The sequence below is a fragment of the Catharus ustulatus genome, chromosome 24, assembly GCF_009819885.2.
Source record: "Catharus ustulatus isolate bCatUst1 chromosome 24, bCatUst1.pri.v2, whole genome shotgun sequence".
NCBI classification, from domain to species: Eukaryota; Metazoa; Chordata; class Aves; order Passeriformes; family Turdidae; genus Catharus; species Catharus ustulatus.
In genome coordinates, this window is record NC_046244.1 from 8,428,376 (window position 1) to 8,450,283 (window position 21,908).

A 21,908-nucleotide genomic window follows, 5' to 3' on the forward strand; every position below is an offset into this window, starting at 1 on the left:
TGTTTTTCATGGCTCACCCTTCAGCGCTAGTCTGGGTGGAGAATGCTTGCAGTGGTTTAGTATGTTCATCGGGATGAACTGAGCATCAGTGTTATTTTGGGAGTCAGAAGGCTAGAAGGGAAAGAGATGCAGGCAGTCAATATCAAGGCAGATACCAGAGAAGACATGTGGAGACTCAGAGAGCTGCAGGTGGGATAATAGAACTGGATAAAAGAGTTCTGAAAATAACTGTTGGTTGTTGTTTTTGTTGGTTTATTTTTCCCATTTCCATCAGCAACTACTCACTGATGGGCAAATTTTATGATTTGAACCACACTGGAAATGACAAAGAGAATCAAGGATATGTAATGGACATCTAATCTTTGGGTCCCTGAGCTACTAAATGTATGGTAATCCCAAAACAGTAAATAACTGAGATATTAACATATTTTAAAACTAGATCAAGCAAAACAAGCATTCACTAATACTGAGACAATTCCTGGCAGCAAGGAGAGATTACGGAAAAGATTTGAACAAGTGTTATGAAAGAGTGACTGCCAGGCTGGAAAACAAACTTTGAAAAGCTTGAAGACTTTGTCCCATGAACTGCCTTGCTTTCCTTGATTAGAATCACCTTCAGGAAGAGCCTTACCGTGAGTGCTGGCAGAACCAGACATGAAAAAAACAAACTCTACCTAATGCCAAATCTTCCAGCTGCAGCTTTGACAGCATGAATTGCTCTGCAAGTCTACGTTTCAGAAACTCAACATAGCGTTAAACAAATGGCAAAGCACTGGGAAGTCTGACATGCAGCAATTCAAATATATTAGACCAACCAACTGAAAAAATAACCTTGCATTATTTGTAGCAGCTTATTGACCAAGATAAGTTTTGATCCAAATATTTCTGAGCATGGAAGAAGTGAAGTGTGTTTATTTCTACTCTTAAAAACAGGCATGGAAAATATGAAATAGAAATCTGTATTTTTATTTATTAAAGGAAAAGGGGAGACAGAAGCATATTGAAAGCATGCCTTCACTAGAAAAGCATACTTTCAAATCCTGGGATCAGCCACCTCCTCTGAGCTTTCCCCACCCAGCTGTGTTGCAGGATCTGTGGCTGCTCCAGGTCCCCTGTCTGCCCCTCGCAGTCCCTCCAGGTGTCAGTCTTGCACTTTGCATGAGGTTTTCTTCCGTCAGCCACATCTGGAATGAAGCGCTGGGTTCAGTGGACACTCCTGACAAAAGAGCATCAGAGATCATAAAATACTGAATGTATTTCCTAATTTCATTTCAGAAAAAAAATGCTGAATTATCAGACTCCCACCAGGCCTCCCTCAGAATGGTCACTGATGCCATGCTGTATGGGAGGGGATCTAAATGGGTCCATTAGCTTTCAGTGGGATCTGCCAAGGAAACTGTGAACATTTGCCAGCCCAGAAACAGTCCAGGAGCCAGGACTTTGACTTGAATTTTCTTCTTTTAGGATGTAATTGACATGACTGTCCTTTCCTTGGCCTTAATCCCGAACAACCTCCCAAGATATTAAAAGCTTTTGCTCTCCTCTGCACTCTTGCACATAAATCAGGACTACACTGAGATTTTCTCACTGGATCTCATTGTGGTAAAGCCACTGGAAACTCAAATGCAGGAAAGTGTATGCAGGCCCACCACAGTATCTGACCCCTCTCTGACTTTAGAGTTGAGACTGCTGGCAGTGCTTGTTTTTGGTTAAGGACAAACACTGTAGGAAAGACAGCAAAGAGAGATAAATCGGCCTGGTCAGACACTCCTATACCTAGAGGACTGCACAGACAGCCTGGATGTTAGCAGTAGGATTCCCCTTAGGATGTTGCTGTAGCTCAGAATTGCCACAATTCTTCAGGCAGGTCAAATTTCAGAGGTATACTTAGAACTACATGCATGAGCAATAATGCATGGAACTCTGAAAACAGAAATCCATCCTTTGACAGAGCAGGAAGGGGGGTGTGTCAAGGCTAAGTGCTGTGGGAAGTTTGCAAAAATACCATGTTTGTTATAGATGTGTCTTTCAGTTTCATGAGTAGAAATTAGAGGTGTGGCAGAGTCTTGATGTCATAGATTTTGAGATGACATCCACAGAGGATAAATTGGGTTGAATTCAGGGTATAATTCTTGTATCATAGTCACAAAAAAGCTGTTTGGTGGCAGCAATTGTCAGTACGTACTGAGCTGGGAAGGTTTCAAACTTAGGCTGCGATGGATCCAGAGGTCTGTATACATTAACTGTCATAGTACAACTTGCAAACATGATAATGAATGCAGTTTTCACATTGTCTTTCAAAAAGTCAGAGCATTTAAAAATTTTTACAGTTGTTAGGAGCAAATTTGTCATAACAGCACAATTCTGGGCGTCAGGTGTCACTAATGTTTTTCACCAAGGGCATGCAGAATGACCTTGGCTTATCCTAATACCTCAGTTTTCCAAGCAGTTACTACAACACTACTGGCCAGAACTGGATTAATTAATTGCATTATAAATTTAAGGGCAAAAAGAAGACATTAAAAAATTCAGAAAGAGAAAGACAGAAGTCCATCACTTTTGGTAGTTTCAACTACACAAAAAGTCCATTTGGTCACATTTGGTTGATCGGTAGCTCTTTGCCACCCTCATCAAGGATGACTTTCACTTCTACAAGCATTAGCTCTCCTCCCTCTGTGGATGTCAACTATTTCTCATGTAAAGGTCTTGCTTCTCTTTCAAAATTACCTGTATTAAGGCAAATTATGCGTTCCTTTCCTTGTTCAAAGTCATTTACATGAAGAATCAGAGAACTGAGATTATAGATACTGAGGCAGGAAATGCAGAGATACAGCTAAGGCTGGAAATTTGGGTGGGCCTCAATTTATGGTGGACAGCCAAAGAACAAAGGTCTGATGTTATCGTAAATCATTTATATTGCAAATGATTTAAAATAATGAAAACCCATATGCATTAAATTTTGACCCGTACATCCATTTGACATATTTTAAGTAGACAAAAGATAGATTTTACATAAATCTTCAGTAAATCTATTTCGAAAAAATATCACCAGGCAGTAAAGCCTAACTATTTTAAAAACAGTCTTTGTCTTACCCTTCAGCTCTTGGCTCAAAGTGCATCATTCAAAATCAGCAAGAAAATACTCCAACTGTCTGCCCTGTCCTTGAGAGAAAAAGCAGAAAAAATGCATAGAAAGAAAACTAGACAAAACAGCTTGTGAACAGATCCTGACAAAGCTGTCCTTCACACTATTTCAGGTGTTACAGAATAGTTGCTACACCTTACCCAAGCCACCTGTGGCTTTTGAGGGAGTCTATTTCCAACACCCTATCTAAATTCCAATGTTTGTATTCAGTATTTAGGACCCATCATACACAAGCACGTGCAATGTTATGGACCAGTTCCCAGTCTGTGGGTTTTATCCTTTGGTTTATGCCAACCTATGCTGATGAAAGTTCATGGTCGTCCATGCTAGGAGTTACTATAGAATCCAGGCAAAAAGAGTCCCTGAATCCCAGCTCCAGTACACTGTACAAGGCATCAAATTCCTTTTGAAGATACCTGGCACATCAGCACTGGGAACTGAGCTCTGGGAACTGACCAGATACCTCCATGAATCACAGGGAGGAATCCTTCCCAGGCTGTGCTATTGGATGTTCTAGAAAGGCAGGGGAGATGACTTGAAGATGGTTTGATCTAACTCTGCCAAATGAAACAGAGCAAAGTGAATTTTGCATTCCCTGTGCAAGATGCAAATGTTTGACAGTTCCCACAGGTACCACTTAAACAAGAGGGTGGAGATGGCAGATAATGCTGACTGTTCCAAACCCTTTGCAACTTGGAAAAGTAGGAGCCAGCAGGTCAAAGCCAGCCATGGCTTTGGAGCTCAGAGGGGCCTTTTTGTCATCATTTGGGTTTCCGGTAACTACAGAAGATTCTTAGTTCCTACCAGAGCTCTCAGCCAGGCCAGTCCTTTTGTTTGCTGGGGCTGGGTTTGCTAAGTAGCAGCCAGGACACCACCACACCTGGCTGTTCCACCCAGAGTTCCAGTGACATGGACTCCAACCAGCCTCACCCAATAGCTACTAGGGCTGAAAGGACCCAGACTGAGCCCACTGAGCCCTTCTGGAACTATAGAATAGCCAAACCTGTAAAAAAAATCCGATTTTCATTGTGCTTGCTGAGAGACTAAAAAACACATCACTTGTTCTAATCAGTCTGAAAGAGTTAAGTAAATAAGGATATTAACCAAGAGGAATGGAGAAAGTCTTCCACTTTATGAAACAGGACTAAACTACCTCGGATGGATTAGAAATGAGATAACTGGAATCATAATTTCATAGGACCAGGGTAAAATTGCCTAAAATATTTCAGGCACTATAATGAAGTCATAAGTGTCGTTTTAACTGAGGGAATTAGGAGGAGTGTGAGTATGAAGGACTAAGAGATCTTTCCAGGTACTTTATGTGGATGAAAGCTACCTTTTTTTATTTCAGCGAAACTTTTCTTTAGTAGTTGTTTTAGACTGCTGGGCATGAGTAAATTCTTATGGTGATAACTTGCTTGTGAAAGAAAAGCTCTAATTATGGTAGATATTTATGGAGAAAGTGTCCATCCTCCTTATATTCCTGCATTATTCTGAGAAACTTGATGTTGCGGTGGAAAAGACTTCCACCGATGGATTTATTAACTAATGACAAAATGAGGCTGTCTACAATCTGACTACATGATACACTATTGTTCATTCAATTCTCCTGTCTTTTACTGCTCTGTGATAAGGAATAGGCCCAGGCACGTCACGTTTTTCAGTAGCTACAGTTGCATGGTGTTTTTGTATCAGGAGATTATTTTTCAGTGCCCAGTGATGTTGTTTTTCATCCCAAGTGCTTTTGGGAGGGTGAACAGTTGATCATTACACTGAGTTTGCTTGCACCCACGAGCACACTTAACCTAGAGCAGCAAATAGTTATTGTATTGCATTTTGTTTTGTGCCTGTGGGCACACTTAAGTCAATATACATGTTGGCTAGTACCACATATTGTATTTTTCTGCACCCATCGGCCCTTGGAATTGCCAGTGTGAGGGAACTGGTGAATTAACTAGTGATATGCCTGCTGATGTACTTACTTCCAAGAGCAATGCTACTGTTAATTGCTTAACTTAAACCTAATTATAATGTAAAGTAACAGAATGAAAGTGCTGCAATAATCCCGATTCACACCGAAAAGGAATAGTGACATTTTCTTAATTCTAAGCTTGTTTGTTGCAAAAACTGAGGAAGAAGTTTTTGGGGCAGAAATATCTTATGGCTAATTGTCCTTCTTTCCCTCCCTGTTTTACAGCCAGCACAGAGCTCCCTGCTCTCGTCAAGCTTTTACCTGCATGAAATCTAGTCCAAGCCTGATGCTTACACTGCTCATTAGTGAAATTACCACCAGATGCTGTGTGAGATGGAGGTTGCTCTCGCTCAGCACCACAACAACCTCTTCAGCAGCGCTATTGCTAAACTCTGAGTGGAAATGGTGCAGCGTGTAATGTTGACGCACTGCAATTACCATTCCGTCCTCACAGCATGTTCAAAGGACACTGGCTATCTCTGTGCTGACTTGGCAACACCAGAACGGGCTTTGGGATGTATACTGTGGATCACTAGAAAATGTAGGAGCATTATTTTCTCTCGTTAGCCTGTGTCTAGTCAGATCTCTCTGAACTCTGTTGAAAAATTATAATTAAATGGTAAGACTGAGTCTCAAGTCACACTGGCATAAGTGAGCTGAGCTTAAGTGGTGCTGGGAGCCAATTTTTGCACCTGAAGAAATCTAAAGTGGGAGTCTTAAATACTCTCAGCAGAAGCCACAAGAAGCCATTACTGCAAGGTTCTGGAAAGCCTTTTCTAGCAGTAGAGTCATCTGTCCTTACTAATAGCCCTTTATTTTTATGGACTTTTTGGGGTTTTTTGGGGGTTGTTGTTTGGTGGGGGTTTTTTTGTTTGGTTGTTTTTTTGTTGGTTTGTTTTTTTTTTTTGCGAGACCAGTGCAAAGAAGGTCAAGCCAGAAGGAGTACACAGATTGGATGAGTACCACAAAGGAGCAGATGAGGGGAGAAAAAGGTAGTAAAATTATTTTCCTTATAATAGTATGGTACACTCCACAGGTTAAGTTGCTGAGCTGATTATAGAAAGCTCTGCAGTACACTTTTTTTCTATGCGCTTTTGCTATGATGATGGCAGGCAGGACTTCACAGCTCTGCTAATGCCAACCCTGTGTGGCTCCCTGTTCATATAGATCTTGTAATAAATACTGATTGCATTACAGATGTCTCTGGTGTGATTCCTGGTTAATGTGACTGACAGACCAGACAAGCCCATTAGTAAAGCAACAGAATAAAATAAGTGGGAGATGTGGAATGGCAATTATTCAAATGGAAAATCAGAAATTAAAACCGTGGAACAGTTTATCAGTTTATTAATGTATTATCATTGCAAAGTAAAAAAGTGTTTACCTAGAGGGTGATGATACCAAAAGCAGACGGTTAACCTTCTAAAAGAGACAAGACCAGGTGGAAAATACCGTGTTTTCTGACACTAGTGTTTTTCTCCTCAGTGTGGTTCTCTTGCTCACAGCCTTGTTTCTCCTGTGACTGCAGCTCAGGAAAACCTGTGTAAATGAGCTCTTCTGAACTTCTTTTTTTAAGAGGCAGAAAAGCAGCAGTAAGAACGTAAGTGTGCCTTAGCCATAACAGCTTTGAAGTTCAGAAGTTTGTAATACTGTATAATGAGATTTAACCACTAAGTATTTCAATTAAGTAAGGGGAAATTTGGGTTAGAGAAGATTAAGCCATCTTATAGCAAACACTGGTTATTAAAGGACAGGGCTAGATTTACTAGCTTTTTTAAACTTCTAGCAATCCTGCAAAATTGTTTTATCCAAGCTCAGCAAGTAGGGAAGTAAATGGGGAGAGGCACAAAAAAACCCCAAACATCTCGAGGAATTAATGAAGACATTGATTCTGAGCAATGAACCAGTTGTTTGGGACAGTGTCAGACTAGAAAAGTATGAGATAGAGAAATGCACAACCATGAAACTCTGCATTAGTCAGCCTGGTTGATCTAGTTCTTCCCAAGGTCCTCAGCGAATACCTGCATAAGATCTGCAGAGGCATGTTGGATCAATTCTTCCTGCCCAGTGCAGAATGATGCTGTTCACGTACCAAGATGCCTCAGCCAGTATTGCTCACATGCCTCTGCTGGCGACAGGGTTTGTGTCCTTTTCAGACTTACAAATAACATTCAATGCCAGCACTGCCAGAGTGATGCTGATAACAAATGATTGCATCTCTAATGTTTCCATCCTCTTCTGCCCAGATCTGTGAAAAAGGGTTTTTGTTTTTATTCTAGAAACCACAGAATCTTCTGAGTGGGAAGGGATCCATGGTATCAGCCAATCCAACTCCTGCACAGCACACACCAACAATCCCACCCTGACCATGGGAGCCTTGTCTGAACACTCCTTGAGCTCTGCCAGCCTTGGGACCGTAACCACTACACCGGGAGCCTGTTTAGTGCCCGACCATCCTCTGGAGGAAGCATCTTTTCCGGATATATTTGCCTAAATCTCCCCTGACACACCTCCAGCCGTTCCCTCGGGTTCTGTCACTGGTCGCAGAGAGCAGAGATCGGAGCTACCCCTTCGCTACTCCTCACGAGGAGGTCGTAGCCTGCGATGAGGCTTCCCCTCATTCTTCCCCACGGTGAACACGCCAGGTAACCAAGTTTGGGTTTTGGTGGTTTTTTGTTTTGTTTTTATATGAGGTGCGCTCGTTCTTTCTGGTAGCGGAGACGGGAGAGAGGCGTCGCCGAGCTTTGGCAAGGCTGTTTTTGCTAGCGGCTGCTCCAGGCGAGCTACTCGGGGCCGGCCCGGGGCCCATGCCTATTCAGGAGCCGTAGCTCGGCTCCCACCACTCTCACCGCCCTCAGCCACAGGTCCCGGACGGCGCCGGTTCCCGGCAGCTCCCGCGCTCGCGCAGGCGCGGGTAAGACCGCACCACCGGCCCCGCGCTTGGGGGAGCGTGGCTCGGAGCGCTGCCGTCGCCGCCGCCGGTTCCGAGAACGCCGATCGAGCTCCGGCTGAGAGCGGGCGCCGCGCACTAGGGCACGGTTGGGCCTCCACGGTCTCCCGCGTCCCCACCGTCCCGCCGCGTTTCGCCAACCCCCCCCCCCCCCCCTTCGGCCGCCTGGAATGGTTCGGCCCGCGGGCCGGCCCGGCCTCTGAGGGGCCGCGGCCGCCATTTTGTGCGGCGGCGGGTAGAGTGCGGTGCAGGGGGTGTTGAGGGGTTCTTGGGACGTGGTTCCTTTCCCTGGCTGGTGAGTGGGGCGCGGGGCTGTGTGAGGCCCGGTGCGGCTGCCTGCGGTCCTGGGGCGGGTGGAGCCGCATCAGGAGGTCGCGGGCGAGGGCGGGCCCGGCAGGGGGCGAGGGCGAGGGGGGCTGTGCTCCCGGCTCCGCGGAGGGAGCCTGTGACGTTAATGAATGGCGCGTTTCGGTGCCCCGTGTTTTGTAATAAGTACAGAGAGACTCGTGCCTCAGGACGAAGAAGATGAAAGCCAAATCGGGGGGATAGGGTGATCGCTCACGCCTGCTCTATCCCTTCTGTACTTCAGTAACTTCCAGCGAAGATGTCGGAGTATATTCGGGTGACGGAGGACGAGAACGATGAGCCCATCGAAATCCCGTCGGAGGACGATGGCACCGTGCTGTTGTCCACGGTGACGGCGCAGTTCCCCGGGGCCTGCGGTCTGCGCTACAGGAACCCCGTGTCGCAGTGCATGCGGGGAGTCCGGCTTGTCGAGGGCATCCTGCACGCCCCCGAGGCCGGCTGGGGCAACCTCGTCTACGTCGTGAATTATCCCAAAGGTTTGTCCTCGTGGCTTCGGTTCTCTGTACAAGGCTGCTTTCTTTAAGGTCGCAGTTACTGCTGAGCTAACACGGGAACACAGTTACGGTTTAACTCTCCGTTTCCTGGAGATCAGTGATTTATTCAGGTGTCTGTCCTGCCGAGTAGGTTTGACCCCATTGGGTTTTTAATTTTTTTTAATAACGCTCTACTTGAACGAGTACTTAAATTAGAAAGTCTTGCACTATCCTTGAAGGATAGCCTCGCATAGGCCTTCAGGGGTTGTAGTGTACTATAATCTCTGTACTCACAGACACTTTTCCTCAAGGCATGGTTTGGTCAGAGGTACCATTTAGAAGTGCTCAAAAAAGGAGAAACTTGACCACCCTGCTCCACCCTGCAAAAATAGAGGGGAAGGGAGTAAATTGCTAGTGAAGTAGTCTTGTTAAAAATTGATGTTTTCTCCACCTTACAGGACTCTGAATGTTGCTGGATGGTACCTAAATAAACTCATTCAGAACAAAGTGGGTCAAATTGCATTTTGGAGAAAGACTTGATGGTGGACTGGCTTTGGTTCAGGGCAGTCGGATATGTGTTCTATTTAGCTCTCAACAGCTGGTGTGTGTTTCTTGCAGTCTGTACTCTTTCTCATCATGGGTTATAATTTAACACCATGCAGTTCATAGTCAGTGGGTTAATTTCCAGAGCTGAAGATGTCTAATGTACTTTTTTATATTCAGATAATAAGAGAAAAATGGATGAAACAGATGCATCATCCGCAGTAAAAGTGAAACGAGCAGTACAGAAGACTTCAGATTTAATAGTGTTGGGTCTTCCCTGGAAAACCACTGAACAAGACTTAAAGGAATACTTCAGTACCTTTGGAGAAGTTCTGATGGTGCAGGTAAAATATGTTTGCAGCTTATGTAAGGAGGGACATTGGGTAGATATCAGGCTCTTGAGAAAGCAAGCAGAAAGAAAGGAGCCTTATAAACTTGGACAAGATCAGAAGCTGTGTGTCTTCCTAAGGGTGTCTTTTTTTTTTTTCCGTGAGCCTGTTGATTTTGGGAGAAGATGTTAAGGAATTAGAGGTTGCTGTGATAAGAATGATTGTAAGATGGATGAACTCTCAAACAGATTTTTACCAAATTCGTTCAGTAACAGCATGCTTCATACTAGCGGTTACTTCTGGTTTTTGTTTTTTTTCCACCCAGGTGAAGAAAGATATTAAAACAGGCCACTCGAAAGGTTTTGGGTTTGTTCGGTTCACGGATTACGAAACCCAAGTGAAAGTAATGTCTCAGCGGCACATGATTGATGGAAGATGGTGTGACTGTAAACTTCCCAACTCTAAGGTACTTTGGGATTTACCGCTGGTTTTGTTTGTACCAAACACTCCCAAGTGCACCTCTTTTGTCAGCTCTTAGGGTAGAGCAGCTGCACAGATGAACTGTTGCTCTTGGATGTGGCTTTACTGTGAATGAACAGAACAAGTGAGACCAATGAAGGAAAACAGGGAACAGGGCGGTGAGCTAGAAGTAATTGAAATGTTGGGAAAACAGTTCATTACATGATAGAAATCTGTGTTTGATGTCCAGCAGTACCTGCCTAACTTGTGTATTGCATGAATAAATGCAGAATAAAGTAGATGGAATAACTAATTTGGGAAAGAGCAGAACAAGTCTTTGAGTTCCAAGCTGAACCTACAGATTCTATTCTTGTCTCTATATGCAATTTTTACAACAAAGGTGTTCCGTAGTGGCCTTGTCACCATCCGTGTGTGTTGCTCCCATGGTCATTTTCTTGTGGCTCTTCCCCACCACCCGTACCAAGGTGCTGTAATCGCACTTGTTACCCCGTGGTGCTTGCTGCCGCGGTAAGGGAGAGGCTGGAGACAGACACGACACACTCTTCAGCTTCTTGTGGACAGCAGTGTTGGTTTATTCATGGAGGCTGTCTTTTATAGGGGGCTGAAAATTTGCGCGCCTGACCGTGTAATTGGTCGAGGTCTCGTGCCACCCGGCTCCTTTGACCAATCCTATGTCTGCAGCCTAGGTGGAACCTGATTGGATGAATGTCCACTTGGGCCAGCCCATGGAACCGAGCCGGGTTTCCACGGCAGCCACGGCACAAGCCAGGCTTGCGCTGCAACAAGGTGCAGCCATGTTCTTGGAATAGAATTTTTTAAAGTTACTTATTTTAAGGTCTTAAATTTACAATCTAAAACTTTGTTCCATCAGCCTCTCTTAGAACAGGCTAGATTAACGTCCTGTAACTAAGTTCTCAAGGACTATAGATGTGACAATTTTTCAGCTGTCTCTTTCAACTTCAATTCTCTCCAGCAAAGTCCTGACGAGCCTTTGCGCAGCAGGAAGGTGTTTGTTGGACGCTGCACAGAGGACATGACAGCAGATGAACTCCGACAGTTCTTTGCCCAGTATGGGGAAGTGGTAGATGTCTTCATTCCTAAACCCTTCCGAGCTTTTGCTTTTGTTACGTTTGCAGATGACCAGGTAGGTCTTAAAATATTTTAACTTCATAGACTAAATTTTAGTAATGTGATAAAGTATCATTTCTGGAACTATACATTAAACACTTACTTGTCCACCATCTTGAGAATTACAGTGGTATCAGTTTGATCTGATTTATTGAATGGACTGAGACTACAGTTTTAGATGCAGCTGTGCAGACAGGATTTTATACTGCAGGTAGTTAGTGATGAATGCAAAGCTAAATCACTTCAAATTGAATTAAGTGCATGCATACGCTTTCTTTGCAGGATAAATACCTGCGCAGAATTACAGGGGATATTTTGTGTTTTGTCTTGTACTACTAACATTCTTGAAAAATAGGACATCTAACATAAATTTAATTAATTCCTTATTTCTTATAGGTTGCCCAGTCTCTTTGTGGAGAGGACTTGATCATTAAAGGAACCAGCGTACATATATCCAATGCTGAACCTAAGCACAATAGCAGTAGACAGTTAGAGAGAGGTGGAAGATTTGGTGGTAACCCGGGAGGCTTTGGTAATCAGGGGGGATTTGGTAACAGCAGAGGAGGTGGGGGAGGACTGGGCAACAACCAGGGCAGCAACATGGGTGGGGGTATGAACTTCGGGGCCTTTAGCATCAACCCTGCCATGATGGCAGCAGCACAGGCGGCCCTGCAGAGCAGCTGGGGGATGATGGGCATGCTGGCCAGCCAGCAGAACCAGTCAGGGCCCTCAGGAAACAACCAGCCTCAGGGCAACATGCAGCGGGAGCAGAACCAGGGTTTTAGTTCAGGCAACAGCTCGTACGGAGGGTCTGGCTCGGGGTCAGCGATAGGCTGGGGTTCAGCCTCGAACGCAAGCTCTGGCAGCGGGTTTAACGGAGGCTTTGGTTCAAGCATGGATTCCAAGTCATCAGGCTGGGGAATGTAGACGCAGTGGGCTCTGATACTGACTCTGTGGTGGGAAATGAAATTTTTCTAACTATTGGTAAGTATACTGTAAATTATTCCGTATATACTGAAGTTTTCCAGATGAATTTGTTCAGTGTGCAGTATATTCAGCAGTATTTTTGACATTTTTCTTTTCTTAAAAAAAAAAAAAAAAAGAAAAAAAAAGAAAGGTAAAATGACTTTTCTAAGTTTTGTTACATATCTAGTTGGAATTCCGAATGTTTGGAAGTGGACTGCTGTTTGCCTGATAGGTGAACTAACACTACAGTTGATAGGAAAGGTTTCTCCTGTAATACTTTATCCCTTGTTTCCCGGCTACCTGAATTCTTTGCATGTTCAAAATGGAACCATTGGTCAGAAACAGCATTCTCTCCCTCTTGTTTTTAATTTGATCCCACCATAAGACTCTCCAAGCCCCCTGTTGGACAACACAGTGTCATTTTGTTTGTGTTTTTTTGTTTCTTTTAACACTGTCTCCCCTCCATACTAATGTACGATATGAAGGCTTCATTTAATCTCCGCAGTTCATCTCATTTCAAATGTCTATGGAAGAAGCACTTCATTGAAAGCAGTGCTGTAAATATTCTGCCTTAGGAATACTTCTGTCTACATGCTTTCTCATCCAAGAATACTTCATCACACCGCACATGCTGCGTCTTAGACGGTGGGTGTTCCATTTTTATCCGCTACTCTTTATTTCATGGAGTCGTATCAACGCTGTGAACGCAAGGCTGTGAGATGGAACCAGAAGGCTGTTTGAACTTTTGAAACCATGTGTGGGATTGGTGGTGGTGCCGAGGCATGAGAGGTCTGGTATGTGCGAGATAAAGGAGCGAGCGCATGCAGAGACCTGGTGGTGCATTAATGGGATTTTATTTGACTTGGCGAGATGTCTCTCGATCCTGTGGCTTTGGTGAGAGAGTGTGCGGAGAGCAATGATGGCAGATAACGTACGAGTGTTTATTGCATTCAAAGGACATCCACATGTGGAAGACTTTAAGTGGGTTCTCTACCTAGTTAATAAATTAGTTGAATGTGTTACGTGAAATGGAATATTTGTATTTCTTTTCCCTTATGTCAACTGCTGTGAATGCTGTATGGTGTGTGTTTTTTTTCTGTTAATGATCTGTAAGTGTGGTAATGTGACTTGAAGATGATGGGGGGTTGTGATGAGAACATTGAGCTTGTGATGTGCTTTGCAGTAGCTCTTTTAGCAGAGGTCACTAGAGCTCAGCGTGCCTCTCCAGGGTGCAAGTTTCACTGTCTGTAAGATATCCAGAAGAATGCTGTTTGCTGCAGTTTCGTGTTTGGATGCTTTTTATAAGATTTGTCACTGTAGGAAATTCTTAAATAAAACTGATTTAAGTAATATGTGTCTTTGTTTTGCAGCCCTGAATGCAAAGAATTCATAGCAGTTAATTAATTTTACCCTTTTGCGATGAACTTCTGTAAAGCTTTTTGCAGTCGCTCGGTTTGTTTCAGGATAAGCAGGTTCTAAAGGAGCCACCGCTCAGCACGTATCGATACCTGACACTCACCTCTAAGCCACTGTACCCTTGCACTGTGCAGTGACATAGCTCTAAAATCCAGGTCCCACACCCTGGGGTGTCCGCACCTAGACTGGTAAGCAGCTCCCTCCAAATTTCATCTGTGCCAAGGAGCGTTACTTGTTCTTTTAGCAGTTGAAGTTCCTTGTCAGAACTGGGTTGGGGGAAACAGAGTTGCTGTCATGGTGGGTTTCTGTCCACAGCATCTCCTCTGGGGATGTACGTTTTTAACTTGTTTTTAGATCAGCCCACTCATGGGAAACAGGCTTCTGCCACACTTCCCAACCCAGGAGAATGCTGTTAACTCCTGTTAAAACTAGTTACAGGAAAGACTTTCCAGATGAATAAAGCACTAGTAAATATACACAGTCTGATAAAGTTTGAAATAAGTTATGACAGGTGCAGAGGTGTCACGAAGGAGGCAGCTTCTTAACAAAGTACACGGTGTTAGAGCAGAAACTAGTGGACAGTCATTTCCACTTGTGGTATGAGCTTGAGGAGTTGGGTACTCGGGGTTGCAACCCACTGAAGCTTGAATCTGTATTTTTCTGTACACCATAGTACTGTGCTGTAGTTCTGAATAGTCTGAATATGGATATTTACACAGTGTTTAACCTATGTTAGTTTCAAGTGAATCTTCATTATTCTGTACCCCACTGAGGTTTGTGAATAGCAGAGCATCTAAACACCAGACAAAACTGCATGACTGAGTTTTCCACCTGCAGAATTTAAAAAAATCAGTTGTGCCTTAATGTGCTTGGTTAAAAAGAGCATTTCTAAACACTCAGGCTGAGAAAGCCCGCACATTTGTTCATATTCCACTGAAACAGTTGCTTACATTTTTTTTTCCTGCACCTTATTGAGAATAATCTCCAAACTGTCCCATCTGTGAATTTTGCATTTTAGCACTTGCACTATTACCAGCTACTTCTGCTGAGTAACACTTTAAAATGATATTCTTGGACCTCCAAAGGCTAACTGACCTCCTGCAAGGAACCTCATGGTAAGTTACTGTAATTAGCATGGTTTGAATTCTGTTTAAATTGTTCAGGTTTAGGTTTAAGAGGCTGGTTGGCAGCACTGAGTAGTCTTGGCTCATAATTTTAGCCTTCCTTCACCTTCAGACAAAATCTGAAAATGTTAGAATTTCAAGTTTCAGTAGCATTTTTAACTGCTTTGCATACTTCAATGTTTATAAGTAAGTGAATAAAGTATCACTGAAAATATGCTGAAATGTTTTGAGTCTTCATTTTTTTTAAAGAGGTACTACATTTTCAGTTACATTACAAAGTGAAATGCTAGTGAAACAGTCTGAGATACAAGGAAGAGGAAGTTTATGTATATTGCAAGGGAGTCGATTGCATAGAAAGAAAAGGTTTTTTTCTAACACTGCTAATTAGTTCCGAGAACCTGTTGTCTGCTGTACTTGGACTGAAACTCTGAACAAATTGTTCTTCAGAAAACTCAGAAAAAAACATTTTTACAGCTGAGAGCAGGAACTTCTTGGGCCTGGGCTGTGCACTCCTCAGCTATGTGGTACCAGGTCCTTGCTTGTATGTGGGGGCATTTACCAGCCCTGCTGTCCCTGAGCCCTAACAGAGAGTGTCCAAGTGTGTCCGAATAAGTGTCTTATTATATGGGGGGCGTGTGATATGTTACTTATTACATGGGGGGGGGGTCTTGTGATATATTTTATTATATACATGTTAAGTAATATGTCCCTTATTATATATAGTGTGTCCAAGTGCGTTTGAATGGGTGTAATTGTGTCTGAGCATGTGTGTTTGTGTGTCCGAGTGTGTGTTACCGTTTCTGAGTGTGTTCAAATGTTTACGAGTCTGTCTGAGTGTGTCTGTGTGTGTCCGGATGTGTGCGTGTCTCCAAGTGTGCGAGAGCGTGCCAGAGTGTGGGAGTGTGTGTCCGAGTGTGCGTGTGTCCGAGTGTGTGAGAGTGAGGGTGAATGTGCATGAGTGTGTCTGGGTGTGCGAGCGTGTGTGGGTGGGCAAGAGTGTGCCCGAGTGTGGGTGAGTGTGTCCAAGTGTGTCTCTTATAGGGTGGGCGTGTGAAATACCACTTAGCACATTGGGGCATGTGATATATCATTTATTACATATGTGTCTGAGTGTGCGTGAGCGTAGGTGAGTGTGCCTGAGAGTTACCCCCACATTTGGGGGTTAACTGGGGCAATGGGAGGGAAGTAGGGTGGAATGGGAGTGGGGTGAGTGTAAGGGTCAGTCTGAAGATTGCCTGATCTGCCTCACAAACATCATCAGAGATCCTGAGATGCTGGGACCCCTACCACTCGCTTTGGACAGGAGCTGCCAGTCTGGCCAAGGCAGATGCTTGCCAAGGGACTGTGGCAGGTGTGCTTGCCTGAGCTTGCTGCTTCCATGGTACGCTGCTCTCAAGCAGAGAACTCGCCTATCGATCGGTAATGCGCGCCGGTCGATCGCTATGGGCTCGGTCCCCCTAATGCCTGTTCTTCGATTGCTGTGGGCTCGATCGGTCATGCCTCTCGATCGATTGCTCTGGGTTCCATTGCTGATGCCTGTCGATTGATCGCCCTGGGCCTGACTAGTCCTGCCTGGCTCGACTAATGGAGCCCAGCGCAATGGATTCGCGCCCAAACAGCCCCACGTGTGAGCCCTGAGGGCCATGCTAGGACAGAGCGGCCCCAGGTGTGGGCGCTGACCAGCAGGAAGGGGCGGGCAGTGCTGGGGGCTGGTTCCGGGGAGGGTTCCGCTGCTCTCTCTTTGGTCTGGAGCCGCTGGAGTGAGAGGAATTTACGGCGGGCTCCGGGGGTACCTCGTGGAACGGCGGTGAGAGCACTCACGGGTCCCGGGGGAGCGCTGGGACGTGGAGCATTGCTCGGGAGGGGCGGAGGGACGAACGGTTGTGCGAGGGAGCAGCTGCAGAGCACGTGAGCCGGCGGGGCTTTGTCGTGGGGAGTGGAGTCCTTTCCCTTTCCAATTTTATCTTGCCGATCCCTCCCTGCGTCCCCAGAAAAAAATGGGGGCTATGAGGACAAAAGGGGTTTAAATAAAGGGAAGTACCTCCTCTTCCATTATTGTGTGTGTGTAAACTGGGGCAATGCTCCTTCACCCGTGATTTTAAGGGGACTGACAGAGTCGAGCCGGGCCGGGCCGGGCCGGGCACTGGCGGGAACCCCTGGGCTGAGCGGGCGGGGCTGTCCCGGCTGTCCTGCCGGAGGAGCGGCCCAGGAGCGGCTTTGCTTTCCTACCGGGACCTGCGCTCCGCCCGGCACCGGGAGCGTGGGACAGTGCCGGGCACCGAGCGCAGCCCCCGCCGAGCCCGCCCCGCTCCCCGCCCATCTCGCCGCCCATCTCGCTGTCCATCTCCCGCTCCCCGCCCATCTCACCGTCCATCTCGCTGTCCATCTCCCGCTCCCCCGGCAGTTCCGCGCCCTCCCGGGTCTGTCCCCCTCCCGGTGCCACGGAAGGGAACAGCGGGGACAATGAGCCAGGAGGGGAAGCTGCTTTGGTTTCTGTCAGCTCCGGGCTTGGAGAGCACTGTGGTTTGAAATCCTCCCGCCCAAATACAGTGAACTTGAACTTCTGGGCACTTTTGGACCCCTCTTTGCCATTCCTGTGATCCTTTACCTGCGAGCTGTGGCCTCAGAACCCTGCCCCTACTGCATGGGTTTTTACACGTGCAAATTAATTTTCTTAGGGAAACCATCACGTGTCATGAAAATCTGTGATGCAGGAGGTGATAGTAGAGCTCAGCCTTGCTTGTTTTCTTTAAAACCTGTTCTAAACAGGACTCTGAAACTGGAAAATGCAAAGGGGTGGGAGTTGCTCTCCATTTTTTATGGGGTGCTGTGGATTTTGGTACGGCAAGTGACACCACCAAAATAAAACTGGAAGAAGTGAGGACTCTGCAGTTCATCCTTTGACGTGTGTGGGTGCAGGAACTGTCAAAGCCCAATTCTGTGTCTCTAACATTAAGTGCATCATCTTGAAGTGCTCGGTGTGGGGTTTTTACGTATGCTTTTATGGTCTAAAGGCTTTTCTTGTGCCCCAAAAGCCACAATAACCTTCCAGAAGCAGGCCTTCATTGCATAGCTGGGATTTCAGTTTGCTGGTAGATTCTTGCCTCCAGTCTTCTCTCAGGTTCTTGTTCCAGAGGTGCTCTGACCCCAGAGCCATACAGGGTCTGTAGCCTTGAGAAATGGGAATGAAATTGGCCCAGTCTGTCAGGAAAGCAAAAACACCCTGGGGTTTGTTTGGCCAAAGACGGACCATGAAGATGTCTGTACTTCCAGTGGGGGTGAGTGCTGATCCTTTTTGGGTTGTGGGGTGCCTCTGGCCCCTCAGAAGGAAGGGGGGAGGCTGCCACAGCTGCAGCTGAGGGCAATATTGGCTCTTTCCAAACTGTTTGATGCAGACCTGGAAGAACAGCTTTCCTCCTTTCTCTCCATCCCTGGGCAGAACTGACGTTGGCAGAATCGCAGCTGTGAAGGGGAGCAGCACTGAAATACAGGTAAGCAGAAAAACCCCGCTTCCCCTGCCCTTACCTTTGGTGTGCCGAGGTCCTGCATCTCCCTGGCTCTGCAGCTGTAGCTCACCCGGTCCTGGCTGTGGCTGATCAAACTGGGCCCGGGACATTTCAGCAGCAATCCATGTTTTAAAAGAACACAAAGAGCATCCAATGCAGAAGAGTCTTTAGGAAACACACCCAAATAAGAGACTCTGCTTTTTTCCTGTAGTTCTCCCTCCTGTTTTCACCTGGGCTGGAAGGATGGGCAGGGCCTGTGTTTATCATATGAAAGCGATGCTCCTAAATTTCTCCGGCAGTTCTGATTACTATTATTACTCATTTTCTGGCAGAAAACGTGCTGATTTTGCCATTCTCACGTTGTTTTCTGGTGATGGCCGGGTTTTGGGGGTTGGGGGCTTGTTCTTCTACTTTTTCTGCTGTGGCATTTCTTCCCATTATCATGCTAAGCTCGCTCGTTTGGCTGCACTCAGCTCGTAATGTGCAGAGAGAGAGAGAGAGAGAGAGAGTGTCTGCGACTGAAAAAGAGACAGAAACTAAGTTACTGTTTTTGTTTTCTCAGTAATTTTTATAGCTGCTGCTGTTTCTGTTTGTTTGGTTAAATATATTAGCAAAGAGCTGTTTTTCCTTCCCCCCACGTCTTGCCCTGGGAGTCCCTGATTCCAAATTTATATAATGAGGAGGGAGGGGGTTTACATTCTGCATTGCAGGGAGGGATTTTCCTGCCTTTCTCGGCAAATACCTGCCTTTACCAGCTAGGAAGTGCACGGAAGTGAGGCAGGGAAATGACAGAAGGGACCAGCTGTAGATTCAAAGGCAGAAAGAGAAGATGTACCAGCACAGGGCAGGAAAGGGGAGAGGTTTCAGAAAGCATTTCTGCGGTCTAATTAATAATAATTTCTGATTCCCCAGGGAGAAGAACACCAACTCACAGCCACTCAGGCCTGGCAGTCCCTGCAGCGAGAGCTCAGCACACATCCACAGAGGCATGTCCAGCATCTGAAAGAAGTAAAATCAACAGCAGTAAAAGGTGATTTCTTTTACTTCAAAGTTATTTCAAGTTCTTAAAGCACAAGCAACATTTGTTCTGGATTTTGTGTGGGTGCATCACGAGCATTGGGCAAGGGTCATGCCGTTCATTTAGTTGTCACAATCTGGGGTTCTGCCTGCTAAAATTTCAAGCAGATCAGGATATCTCCCAGACCCAATGTGCCACCGCTTAGAACCTTGACTGTTTTTCGACTGCCAAACACCTGCTCTAAACTGACATTACAAAAGTGGGGGCAGGATTTTTGTTTCTCAGGGAAAAGGGACTATGTTCTTGTGCAGTGCCCAGTGACTGAGACAGGGCAAAAATTCCCAACGGTGCAGGATGTCTGTCAGATGCAAACTTGCACCACTTAGAACCCTGGCTGTCTTTGGAGTGCAAAATGCCTCATTTAAACTACTGTCAGGAAACTGGGTGGGCAACTTTTCTTTCAGAGCAAATTTGGCCACCTTTTGGATCCAATGTCCCGGGCCTTAGACCAGGCTTCCGCCTGCTACAAGTCCAAACGGATCGGGATTTCTCCCAGATCCAACCTGCCAGCACTTAGAATTCTGACTGCCTTTGGAGTGCCAAATACCTCCCCCAAAATGATATCAGGACACTGGAAGGGTGAATTTTCATTCACAGGCAAAGAGGCCACCTTTTGCGTCTAGGGCCCTGTCCCGGTGACTGTGCTCTACCCGCTGTAATTTCAAACGGATCAGGATTTATCGCGGCTTCAAGCGGGCTCCACATAGAGTCCTGACTGCCTTTGCAGTGCAAAATACCTCTTCTAAACTGCGATTATGCTTCTGGGAGGGGGAGTTTTGGTTCAGAGGGCAAAGCGCCAACGTTCTCGCCCAGGGCCCCATTCCTGCGACCCGGCTTCCATCTGCTACAGTGCCAGACAGATCAGGATTTCTCCCAGACACAAGCTGCTAGCACTTAGAACCCCGGCTGCCTTTGCAGTGTGCCTTTGCAGTGCAAAACAGCTCTTCCCTACTGATATCACAGAACTGGGTGGGTGAGAATTACTTCACAGAGAATTTACTGGGTTTTTTTGTTTTTTTTAAAACATAGGTAGCCCTGAATAAACATCTCTGTGACATTCACACCATTCTTCTCGTTCCTATTCTCATCCATCCTAGTTAGTTACACACATAGTAAGTTTTTGCATTTACTAAAGACTAATTAGATCACCTAATAAATTCTCTCTGTTATCTAGCTGTGCTGCTGAAATGCAAAGTTTTATTTCTGATGCAATTTTTGCCGCTTTTTCTGAACACACTTGTTGTAAAAAGGAAAGTATTTGTAGTTTCTATAAATTTTTTTGTATTGAAAAATGACTCACCTTTCTCTTGTTGAATTTCCTCACCTCGAATTCCAGTCTGAGGAGCCAAACAGCCACCGTTATTCTGAGGCCTTTTATACCTCATGGGATTTGCTCCTCCTTTTCCTGCAAACGAGGGGTGGTCCCAATCAGGGGTATATTAACCTCAGCCTTTGCTAGTGGCCTCCATTCCCTCTCTGGAATCAGCTGGGATAAGGGTTGTCCTCTCATTTCAATGAAGAGGCTGTTTCATCTTATCTCAGTTTGTTTTTTAGCAGATGCTTTTGGGCATCTAAAGCAGAGACTTTGAAGATTCAGTGAAGGAAATAGTATTAAATACAGCGAGCATTTAAGTTCATACCCTGAGATGGCTCTGCCCAGCTGGCCCAGAGACCCAGTTCACTGCTCCTGTGAGCCCTCCAGCAGTATTCCAGGACTCTGATGAAGCCTTCACCTTCTCCTATTTGAAGATGCCAGCTGGGTGGTCTTTGGCAAGAGCCAAGCAGTTGGGGTGAGTCTGGGAGTTTGGGAGAAGGAGTTTGGGTGCAGTCAGATTTCAGCCATGCCACATCACCCTGTCTCTTCTTAAACCAGGCCTACCCTGCTAGGACAGTCTCAGCCTCTGACTGCAGCTGAAGCATGTGAGGTGAGCCCCTGGGCATTCTTTGGGAGATGGTGAGTAGTGAAATGATCAGGTTTTGCCCTGTATGCTGCTCAGAGCATGCACTGATGTCTTCTTTTCTTTATTGTAGCTGACTACGGGACAACAGCCCAGCGCTGGCAGGAATTTCCCAGATGGTGAAGCTTTTTTACTGCACACCTGACATGGATTCTCAGACCTGGATCTCTGACAGATAAGTGCTGGGCTCCAACCCACAGAGGGGACGGGAGCGGGATGCTGTGTCTGGAATTGTCAGGAGGGATTTTTGAGGCAGCTTTGGAGCTGGAGATGTCCAAGAAGCAGTCCCTCAGGCCGCATAAGGGGAAGAGTCTCAATTTGATCTCAATGCTGATTTGCACAGGGCAGAGCAGTTCCTCTGGGTGTCATGTCACTTGTCTCTTGTGCAGTCTGTGTCTTCTGTCTGTTTTGTGTTGTGTCTCTTGCCTTAGCCCTTTGTGGGGCCTATCAGAAACCCTGAGGTCATCCATAGCA

General features: G+C 45.8%; 1 protein-coding gene and 2 long non-coding RNA genes across 5 annotated transcripts; 2 read left to right on the forward strand and 1 right to left on the reverse strand.

The window, feature by feature from the left end:
• Nucleotides 1–950: 950 nt before the first annotated feature.
• On the reverse strand, nt 951–8,200 carry LOC117006851. The gene is made up of 2 exons (XR_004420034.1): nt 7,139–8,200; nt 951–1,216 (listed from the first exon to the last, which is right to left on the reverse strand). It is a non-coding gene; the product is annotated as an uncharacterized LOC117006851 (long non-coding RNA).
• Nucleotides 8,201–8,263: 63 nt separating this feature from the next.
• Nucleotides 8,264–13,702, forward strand: LOC117006850 (TAR DNA binding protein). Its single transcript, XM_033079534.2, has 6 exons — nt 8,264–8,362; nt 8,657–8,909; nt 9,630–9,793; nt 10,104–10,244; nt 11,232–11,402; nt 11,783–13,702. Exons 2-6 carry the CDS (start codon nt 8,672–8,674, stop codon nt 12,311–12,313), a joined length of 1,245 nt encoding a protein of 414 aa, XP_032935425.1. The 5' UTR covers nt 8,264–8,362; nt 8,657–8,671; the 3' UTR covers nt 12,314–13,702.
• A 4,239-nt stretch (nt 13,703–17,941) lies between these two features.
• Nucleotides 17,942–21,421, forward strand: LOC117006949. Of its 3 annotated transcripts, none has more exons than XR_004420047.1 (4): nt 17,942–18,170; nt 19,311–19,428; nt 21,019–21,266; nt 21,350–21,421. It is a non-coding gene; the product is annotated as an uncharacterized LOC117006949 (long non-coding RNA). The 3 variants fall into 3 exon arrangements; XR_004420046.1 differs by having other exon boundaries at nt 21,031–21,266; XR_004420045.1 differs by having other exon boundaries at nt 21,034–21,266.
• Nucleotides 21,422–21,908: the final 487 nt, after the last annotated feature.

Excerpts from the sequence above, each read along its gene's own strand:
- LOC117006850 (XM_033079534.2), top strand. The coding sequence starts at position 8,672 with ATGTCGGAGTATATTCGGGTGACGGAGGACGAGAACGATGAGCCCATC. Across the intron at positions 9,794-10,103 it reads GAGAAGTTCTGATGGTGCAG|GTGAAGAAAGATATTAAAAC; the intron begins GTAAAATATGTT and ends TTTTCCACCCAG. Across the intron at positions 10,245-11,231 it reads GTAAACTTCCCAACTCTAAG|CAAAGTCCTGACGAGCCTTT; the intron begins GTACTTTGGGAT and ends AATTCTCTCCAG.